Source organism: Cnephaeus nilssonii (genome assembly GCF_951640355.1).
Source record: "Cnephaeus nilssonii genome assembly, chromosome: 5".
Classification (NCBI taxonomy): Eukaryota; Metazoa; Chordata; class Mammalia; order Chiroptera; family Vespertilionidae; genus Cnephaeus; species Cnephaeus nilssonii.
Genome location: NC_137076.1, coordinates 86,949,435 through 86,960,046, shown reverse-complemented (window position 1 = coordinate 86,960,046; position 10,612 = coordinate 86,949,435). Strand labels below are relative to the sequence as shown.

At 42.7% G+C, this 10,612-nt stretch overlaps 1 protein-coding gene across 1 annotated transcript; it reads right to left on the bottom strand.

The window, feature by feature from the left end:
• Positions 1–2,205: 2,205 nt before the first annotated feature.
• LOC307100253 (serine protease inhibitor Kazal-type 7-like) lies at positions 2,206–5,077 on the bottom strand. The gene is made up of 4 exons (XM_079772640.1): positions 4,984–5,077; positions 4,100–4,125; positions 3,294–3,418; positions 2,206–2,332 (listed from the first exon to the last, which is right to left on the bottom strand). The coding sequence occupies exons 1-4, from the start codon at positions 5,042–5,044 to the stop codon at positions 2,287–2,289; spliced, it is 258 nt and encodes an 85-aa protein (XP_079628766.1). The 5' UTR covers positions 5,045–5,077; the 3' UTR covers positions 2,206–2,286.
• Positions 5,078–10,612: the final 5,535 nt, after the last annotated feature.

The following is a 10,612-nucleotide window of genomic DNA, read 5'->3' as shown; positions in this document are numbered from 1 at the left end:
GTGGGCAGAAGATGACAGGAGCTATTGGTATCAAGGGAGGAGCAGTGTTAGGAGGGAGATACTCACCAATAAGTGCCAGGGCCAAGAGCAGGACAAAGGCTGTCACTCTCATGCTGCTGAAGAGGCTAAGGGCAGTCAGATGGAGGCAAAAGAAGTGACTTTCTGGTGTCTGCCCAGCCACTTGCCTTATATATTGTCAAGAGTTCCTGACTCAATTGTGAAACACCTATTTGCAGGATCAGAATCCTGGAAGGAGGGCAGAAACATCTGCTGGGTATGGAAGTTCTTTTATTGTGAAAGACAGATGATTTTACATGACTTTTTAATAGATAATAGGACCCGATGAAGCTGGCATTATTTCCTTGTCTCTTTATGTCTTTAAAAGTTTGAGTGCTTTCACATCTGTTACAGAATTTGATCTTCATAACACATCTGTCACATAGTTATTACCATTTTTTTTGTTCTACAGATGAGGAAGTGAAGTTACAAGGAAGTTAAGTGATTTCACTAGTTTTACTGCATGTTGTACTACTTTTGCAAGAACAGTCACCAGCATGGCAGTTTTATAGGCGCTGAAATAGTCCCAGGTTCTCCTCTTTCCTTCTTTTTTCTCTAGCATCAATGGAAAATGTTGCCAGTTGAGACACCAGAATAGGCACAAAGAAAAGATATGAACTGCCAATTCTTGGTTAAGCAGAAACAAGCAATGATTCATACTCTTTAGCAGGGAGATAATTTTTCCAAGTTCCTCACATTTCGGGAGCTGGTACAACTGCTGTTTCCTGAGATGGTGGAAGCTGGTGGGGGAGCAGGTCAGGCAGCTGAGATTGAGTTTGATTTCAGATATGAGCATGGTAGGTGTTCAATTTATTTTTCCAAATTGAGAAATTGTGTTCAGTAATTAATTCCTATGCATTTTTCAAGTTCTGTGCCTTTGTACTTGCTTTCTGTTTGCCTGGAATTACCTGTCCCCTACCCAACCCACTCATACTCAGATGAATTACAACTCAAGGGGAGGTTTCCTCAACACACTAGGCAGACTTAGACTCAACTTCCTCTATGGCCCCAGAACAATTTGGTAATGTTTATGAAATACTAACCATGAATCAAGCATTATACTAATTATTATGCCAGGTATATAAAAATGTATATATAGTCCTGCCCTCAAAGAGTTTACAATCTGATAAGGGTAGGAGAACACAACCACCAACTATTCAGGACAATTTAAATACAATGTAATACAAAATGCAAGGAAACAGCAGGTGAGCAAATGATGGGTAGTCAGGGAAAGGCTCTAATATTTATTGCGTGTATCTTGTAGGATGCTTTGTGTTATTTCACTTAATCATCACAACAATAACCCCATATGCCAAGCACAGGGTTTAGGTACCCACCCAAAGTTACACAGCTTGAATGTGACAGAACTAGTTTACAAACTAACTCCTGACTCCTCAGCCACTTCTCTGCCAAACCAAATTCAGAGAAGGTTTCACAGGAGGGCTAAATTTGAGCTGAAACCAGAAAAGGAACAGCCATTTCCAGCAAAGGAAACTGTGCATGTATAGACACAGGGCCAGGGAAGAGGAGTGTTAGAGTCAGTGTCCTTCAGAGATAATGGGAGAAGAACAGGCTGGGTGGGTAACACCATGTTTGGAGTCTGGATTCTATCCCATAGGCAAAGGGTAACAGATGAAGGGTTTTGAACAGAGAAGTAATAGAATCAGATTTACACAATAGGAAGATTATTCCAATATGGTACCTAGTAATGACTTATATACCAGCATTTAAAGCAGTGTATAATTATTTTTTAATTCTTGTTTATCTCCCCCTCTAGAGTTTGAGCTTTAATTGTATTTAATTCCATTTCATTCCATGTGTATGTGATCACGTGTGTATTTGTGTGTGTGTGTGTGTGTGTGTGTGCATTTGTTTCTTGGAAGCCACTTGGGATTCATTGTACAAAACTTTCTCCTGAACAACAAAATATATATGTTATACCCCGATCTAAGACACAAATACAGACAGAAGTAAAGATAAACTATCTGGGGAGATTCTTTTAATGAGGTACAAAAAGAAGCCAGTAGGTCACTTGGGCATGAGTTTGAAGGAAAGCACAACAACTTTCTCCACTCAACAGAGATGACCCCACATCTGCCCCTGCCCCACATCCTCCACCCATCCCATCCCCCAGAACCTCTGCCATGAGGAGGAAGAAGGTCATCAGAGCCCAGGGATGATGAAGAAGACACAGGATATCATTGCTCCCCGTCCATGTCTATGGAGGAGTTAACATCTTCCTTCATGAAGAAACTGAACCTTTCCATAACTTTTCCTACAGGAAGACACAGTTAACAATTCATTAACACAAGAGGAAATTTTGCATAATAGTAGAGCTGAAAGGAACCACAGAGATCTTGAAGCAGAACCTCATTTTGCAGGTGAGGCCATGGAGTCTCTGAAAAGGACTGTCCTTTTCAGAGGCAGAAGCAGAATTTCCCTCGGCTGGTGAATCCTCCACCCCACCTGCTGCTTTCACTGATCCCAGGGCCCAGGCTGGTCACTCAATGTCTTAAAACATCAAAGGAGGGATTCTGCCACAGGAAGTTCAAGTGCTTGCCCTTAAGCCTTTCCTGGTTAGCAGGACCTGCGATGGAGCTGGGTCCTGCTTTAGGAGGACAGCTTCCACTACATGTCCCCTCAGAGTCTTTGAATACAAGCTAGTCTCTAGCCCAAAGGCCCAGTGTGTGCCGGTTAGAGAAGCGTCACTTTTGTGAAGCAAACATTCCTGCATAGGAGTAAATATGTAGACATACCCTTCTGGGCTTAAAGCTTAACTTGATATTTTAACTTGTCCTGGGCTCAATTATTTTTTTAGTGTGGGGCTTAGGACCCTTTCTGCAAGCAAGATATTATATGGAACTCCACAACTTAAAATAGTCAAAAGCTGAACTTGGAGACCATCCCAAATTATCCCTTTAACACATTTGGTGACTTCTGATTGCCTCTAGAGTACCTCTGGACTCTGGGGCAGCAATTTGAAAACTCATGCTATTGTTGGACTTCAACTGAGAGACAGGAGTTGGAGGTTCTGTAACGAATGGTTGGGCAAATAATGGTGGCCCAACCCTGGTCTGACCATGAGGTGGTCAGTTTTCTATCCACACCAGCTGCTTCTGGGTAGGAATAAGTACAGCTCACGCAGAGTTAAGCAGGCTCATGGAGAGAAGAGAGGTTTGCAGTGGAGGGCACTGGCCCCAGCTTCTTCCCCCTCCCTGCCCCCGTGAGGTACTCACAAGCTCTCAGTACACAAGAAGCATTCATTCCCATAGGTGATGTAGTCAGAACCACAAACAGGCATGTATGTGATGGGGCAAGGGATAGCCACCACTGGGTACTTCTTGTAAATGCTGCAGTCCACCTGTGACAGACACAAGGGGAATGTTCTGCATTGCTCCTGGATACCAGGCTAGGCTACCCTGGCCTCTATAGTACAGGAAGCAAAATACCAACCTAGATGTTCCAGCTCAGATATTCTGATGCTGGTGTCACTACTTTAAGCACTAATGTCACTATGATAAATACCAGTCACACTGGCACCACTTCTATTATGACTTGTGCATGCAGTTAACAATTTCAGGCCAGCTTTAAACTTAAATCTTACAGGAATTTTGTTTAGTCTTCAGAACAACTGAATAGAGTAGGTTCTACTATGACTCCTATTTACAGGGTTGTGGGAAGGCTTGAAAGAGAGAATTTGTATAACATAAAAGCTAGGAAGTGGTGAGGTTGAGATTTGAATCCAGAGCCTGTGCAATTAACCAAGATCCTACCTCTTCAATGTTGTCCTTTCCATCAAGACTTTACCAGTTTTTCAACTGAAAGTCATCGCTCTCTTTTTTTAACTTGGGAATGATTTTAAGGCTGTGGTTATTTATGCCATATGTCTTCAAACAGCAGAGGAGATTTCTTTATCTGTGTCTGCCTCCACTTTTTACCACCTAAACATACTGACTTAATCCTACATATACAGTATATTTGGTAATTATTTGTTGACTAAGTGACAGTCAATAGTAACTGAAATGTAACTCAATATACTCACGGTTGTTAAAGGTAGACTAGCAGCTTCTGAAAGAGAAATAGAGATAGCAGTGTTAATAATAAAGCAAAGTCTTGAAGTCTCATCAATTAATGTCACACAGACACTGTGTTTCCTCTGGCAATAAGTCTCAGCACACACCCCATTCTTATGCAAAAATTTCAGCTGTTTGCAAACAGCCATTAGGTAAACCCTTGGTTCAGGCAAGAGAGTTACCCAAATTTCCTCCCTTCCTTACCATGGGACACTTCTGGAACTCACTGTGACTTTGATAACGGTTTAAAGTCAGATAGAAACAGGCAGTATTGCAGCCACCACTGCCAAGAACTGAAGCACCATCTTTGATATTCTTCCCCTTCTAATTGATATGAAGGGATGCAATAAAATTTTAAGGTGTTTACATCTTATTTTATTTTTTTAACCATATAAAAAGTCTAATTGTTGACTCCTGGCCTCTGGAGAATTGTACTCTATTTCAATCCTCCTGAAATAATTTAGGGAGGCATCCAAGTTGTTCTGCATCTTCGCTCAGAGGAATAGCATCCAATAACAGGAATAGTATCCAATAGTGTATAACAACTTCCAATGTTCTTATGAAGAAAAGAATTCATTTCTTTGTTCCACAGATGGAAATAAAAATCCTTAAATGGGAAGACACTAGGCCTAAACCCTCCTATCCCCTCGCCCCAATTCTATTAGGGACATAAGATTCTCCCTTCCCAGGCCAGGGCTGTTTCTTTTCTAAACCAGTATGCTTTTTATTCTAAACCCATATACCGGTAGTTAAAATCCATACAACCAGACACTTCTCTCAGATGCTCACCTCCCAGGAAAGGTTACTTGGCAAAACAAGCTTAATGGTTGTTCCCTCTCTACCCTTCCCTCACCTGAGCTGCTGCAGAAGAGGGTCACCGTGCAGAGCAGGAGGGGAACCCCAATGATCTTCATGGTGGAGGTGGCTGCTCAGGCAGTCACAGCAGCTGTATCAGCCATGAGGTAGGAAAGGGACCGTGTTTATATGGCAATGCCTGGCTTCCCCGCCTTCCCTCTGAGGTCATCCAGAGTCAATGCTGGCTCTGAGAGGCTCTCAGAGCACAATGTCACACCCTGGGTGGTGCTGCAGTCCTTGTCACTTAATTGCTACTTCCTATCTGACCAACACATTAGTTATTTGAGGTGAGAACTATTTTTCTGTCTGTCCTAAAGGTGGGGACTGTTCGGATTCTAAACCTGTTGTATTAGTAGAACTTGACTTGGCCTAGTCATGAAATAAGTGAAAATATCAAAGTTTCCTTAGTTCACAAAAATCCAGATTAGACAGATCATACTTATGATTATATTTTGGCTTCTGGGAAACTATAGTTTTATTTTTGAGGCAATAAACCTGTGAAGCAAGCTGGGACCTAGTGGAAGGAACAGTGATTTTAGCATTTATGAAGTTTGGAGAAGAGTGTTGACATTTCCTAGCTATGTGATCCTGCTTAAGTCATTTATGTGCTGTGAGCCTGCAGCTACCAGGAACACCTGGTTATATTGTGGTAACATCTAACCCCAAGATATATGTGGCTTAGAACAAATTATATTATTTAATCAAGCTGAACATGTAAGGTGGTCAGCTAATGGTCCTGCATTATCTTCAAGGGTCCCAGGTGGGCAGAGTTCTCACTATTTGGAATGTTGTTCATTGTCAAGGTTAAGTGAAGATGTGTTGTTGAGGATCTCCCTTTTCAGCAATTAAATATTTCAGTCCAGACATGACACCACTGTCCTTTCCCTCACCTTCAGGTGGGCTGGCCCAATCATAGAGGATGTGGAGTGTGATATCACCTTGTCCCTGGACAACCAGATGGGGAGAACTAAAAATAGTTTGCAAATGACACAGAAACTATCCCAGAACTTTAACTCCATCTAATCTAGATTGGGAACTATTACTTGCCACAATAGTAGAGTTCATATAATTGGTGTCATGTACGTGAAAATCCAAAGCGCAGTGCATGTAATTGTAATTGTGATGATGACGATGATTACTGATGAGCCAAGATTTTCTGCTACAGGTTCCTGACATTAGCTTATAAACTGCATTGGGCCAAATGGCTATTGTTTGTCTACTGAGTTTAAGGGCATATGAATGAATGAAAACCTGGGGGAAGTCAGTTTACTCTTCTCCCCAATGCTCTGCCTGGTAGGTTTATTTTAGTACATTCTGAAACACAATATCTACAAAAGATTATAAGCTAATAAATTACATTGAATGACTATACATTTTTTATTCTTACATCTGTTTGGGGATCAATATAATCTAGTAGTAAGAATATAGTCATGACCCAGCTGGTGTGCCTCAGTGGTTGAGTGTTGATCCATAAAGCAGGAGATCAAGGTTCAATTCCCAACCAGGGCAATTGAACCAAAGCCCAGGTTGCAGGCTCGATCCCAGTAGGGGGCATGCAGGAGGCAGCTGATCTATGATTCTCTCCCATCATTGATGTTTTTATCTCTCTCTCCCTTTCCCTCCCTCACTCTGAAATCAATTTTAAAAAACATATATTTTTAAAAAATAATATGGGCATGAAGTCCAATGGATTTTATTTGTAATCTTACTTTAAATATGTGTTGACTCTGTGACTTTGAGTATATAGGTTAATCTCTGGATATTTTAGTTTCTCATCTGTGACAGAGAAATAATGTTTACCTCACAGAGTGTTTTTGAGGGTTAAATGAGATTATGTATATACTAGAGGCCCAGTGCACGACATTTGTGCACTCCAGGGAGGTGGCGGGGGAGAGTTCCTCAGCCTGGTCTGCGCCTTTCACAGTCTGAGAGCCCTCGGTGGATGTCTGACTGACAGCTTAGGGAGCAGACCTAAGCTGCAGTTGGACATCCTTCTCCCACCTCCGCTGTGCTCACCAGCCCTCAGGCAACTTCTGGCTGAGTGGTGCTCCCCCTGTAGGAGTGCACTGACCACCAGGGGGCATCTCCTGCATTGAGCGTCTGGACCCTGGTGGTCAGTGAGTGTCATAGCAACCAGTCATTCTGCGGTTCGGTTGATTTGCATATTACCCTTTTATTATATAGAATAATCTGTGTGTGTTGTGTGTGTGTGTGCATGTCAAGATCATATTTAGACCTTGATATATGGTACTTTATATGGAATGTGAGCTTCATGATAACTCATGAGGGAGGAATTTTTATGACCCTAATTTTACCAGTGAGTAAATTGAGGCTCAGAAGATTTAAGTAATCTCACCCAAGACTAAGATATGAATTAATGGAGAAGACTGTGTTGAGTTCAGTCATGGAAAAGAAGCAAAGAAATTATCCTAATAAAGAGATTTAATTGTGAGTTTTATTATTTCTATGAACTTGTGAAGAGAATGAATACTGAAAAAAAGCCATTATGTTAAAGAAGAGGAGTCTTCACTACAGTTTGAAAATGCAATTTTAACCAAGAGGGGTGGGAATGTGATCAATGGATGACCAGGGTGAAGTGGAAAGATATGGTTACAGTATATATTTTTTTAGATGTTTGATAGTAAAGGGGAGGAGGAGAATGGAAGGGGCAAACGCTTCAGAAAGGTCTGGGCTAGACTGTGCATGCCTTAAAGCCAAAGGGAAGAAGAACTTTAAAATACATGAGGGAGGGTGGCTAATTAGAGGAATTGGAAAGCAGGAAATAAGATTAGCAGCACAGATTGAAGCACCATTCCCTCTGATACAGAGACAGAGAAGATGAGATGAATCTAGAGAAGATATTTTGAAAGGATGAGGGAGAAGAACGTGGGGAAACCCATTGTAAGGTTGGGTCCAGCTGTTAAGTTCTGATGGTGATTCTGGCAGTGCAAGAATTGGGTTGGTCTGGAAGCTGGAGAAGGATTGAGAAGGCTTGGCACAGACATCAATGGGAGCATGTCAGAGAGTCAACAAGGCTATAAAAATGAACGGCCACTAGACAAAGTCAGCACTAGATATTAGCAGGCCCTGTTAATATCTGTGTCTGTCTCCCTTTTTTACCACCCTAAACGTACTGACTAGTTTTTATGTTATACAAATTCTCTCTCTCAAGCCTTCATCTGTTGAATACTTCCTCATGGTACTGAGTGAGAAATGTAAAAAAGGGATTTTGTGGACAGCGAGTGTGCACATCAGAGACTTGAAGGGGAGTCATAAAGACTGTGGTCGGCTTGGAAGAGAGTCAAGTATTCAAGAAGATTCTGATGGGTTATGCAAGGTGTGAGCAGTGAAGGGTTTAGAGGTCAAGGTTTGGGCTTTGTGTGAACTTAGTAGGTGTGGGAAATATGAACTTGAACAATTGTGTATGGAGGCAGTGGCTAGTAGGCAAAGTTTCAGATGAATTTCTCAGGGGTGGGACTAAGATAATGATCCTCAGGGTGTATCTCAAGATAAAACAGATAAAGAATGGGTGGAGAGAAAGGTCTTCGGATTTTAAAAGGTGAGGAAAAGTGAGGTCAAATGATCAAGTGTGAACTGCTTTGTAGTTTGGCAGCTATTCACATGGAGAGAAAATTTTCAAGCTGCACATTGAGCCACAAAGTGTAGAGGTTCCTTTGGGAGTGAAAGATAAGCCTGTGAATAAAAACAAATAAACAAATAAACATATAAATACTCTCCATTTTATGCCAAGGAAAGTTTATTTGTTCCTCCTCAGATTCCTGCAAGGGGCCAAAACTGGAGGCCTTGTCAGAGAGGACCACTACAACAGTGTTTCCACTCTAGGGAAGGCAGGACAGAATGAAAAACATAAAAATACAAACAAAAGTATGGAATAAGAAGAAAGTTTGAGAGTGTTGAATCCTTCATTTCTTCCCCAGTGGACTTGGGGTGCCACAGGGAGAGAAAGGTGACCCATTAGAGGGTTAGAGACGTGTGAGAAAATTAAATTGGAGCATGGCTTGAATGAAGAGTTCTGGAGTTCATTAGCTGGAGGGAAAACAGCACCACAGCTGGGCAGCAATCCACGTACAGAATAATGGCTATTGTAGGAAGTGAAAGTAAAAATATGAAAACCAACCATGTATTAAGCACTTACTATGTGGTAGAGCTCTGCTACTCCTGCTATGTGCATTATCTCCTTTAAGGCTTACAGTAATCTTATAAGATACAGGTGGTGTTTGTCCTGTTATTTAAAGGTGGCAGTGACTTAAGAGAAGTGGCTAGTTTAAAGTTAAGAGCCAATGCGTTTAGTTACTCTGATGTATTGCCTTCACATTTAACTTCAGAGATAGATTTGGAGACACATTGAACATTGGACTAACAGGAGTGGACCTGGCAGAATCAGAGCAGTCAGGAAGGACAGCTGATGTTTCCAATGAGCCAGAGGGAGCCGAACAGTGGGTCAGAGTGCATGGCATTTCACGGGTGAGTATCATCTGGAAAGAGGGATGGGGACAAGGGATGATGGAGAGTCAGGAGACAAGGGTTCTTTCCCTGTCCCCTCACCCTTATCAGAGGTGCAAGGTGTGACAGTCCCTTCTTCATGTTGTGCTTTCTGCTTCCCAAACATCTAGTGAGATTAGCCTAGATGGCTGCTTCAAGTTCTCCAATTAAAAATTAGTATCCTTGGACACTAACTTGTACAAATGATGAATAAGGCTGATTTGGGGTGAGTGGCAAAAAGCTGGAATTCCCCTATGTTATTTAGATTTTTATCTCCTAATTGCTGCACCAGCCCACCCCCCAACCACTGGGCTCCTTCCTTGCTGGCATCTGGCAGAGACTCCATTCAACACCCTGGAGGAAAGGCCTTCTGGTGAATTTTAAAATCCATGGCCCAGGGAGGAACCAAGATGGCGGCATAGTTAAACAACTAAACTGCCGCCGCACACAACCATTTCAAAAATACAACTAAAAGACAAAACGTCTACCACCCAGAACCACGGGAAAGCTGGCTGAGTGGTAAATTTACAACTAAGAAGGAAAAGGAAAGGAGCACAAACGCGGAAAAGCTGAGGTACGGAGGCGTGTGAAGCGGGTTGGTGGCGGGCGACGGGGCGCGAGGCTTTTTTTCCAACCTGAAGGGAAATAAGCTCCCAATCACTCTGAAATCCAGTTTCTGGGGACACACGGGGGACCCAGACACCTACGGGGAGAAGCTGGACTCTCGGCCATCAGGTCGGAAAGTGAGAGTGACTTTCTTGCAGAGGTGCACCCAGCAATCAGTGTTTATTGCGCTGGAGCGTGGGACGCGGGGACTTGGAAACGCGGAAAGGCAGAGATGGCTGATGGCAGCCATCGCTGCTTGCCACGCCCTACCATAGTGACGCCCTGAGACCCTGCCCTGCCCTGAGGCCCCGCCCCACACATTTTACAAACCCGCCCAGGCTCCACACAGCGGCTTTTGCATATAAATGGCCTGTTCTGTGGAAGCTTAACCAAATAAACTGCAGCTCCAGTCAGACTGCTCCAAAACCGCCAAACCCCAAGCAAAGAGGAGAAAACTGTAGTTCTTGCTGTAGCTCCTGATGGGTGGCCTCAGACAGTAGCTGACCTGCACCCCATTG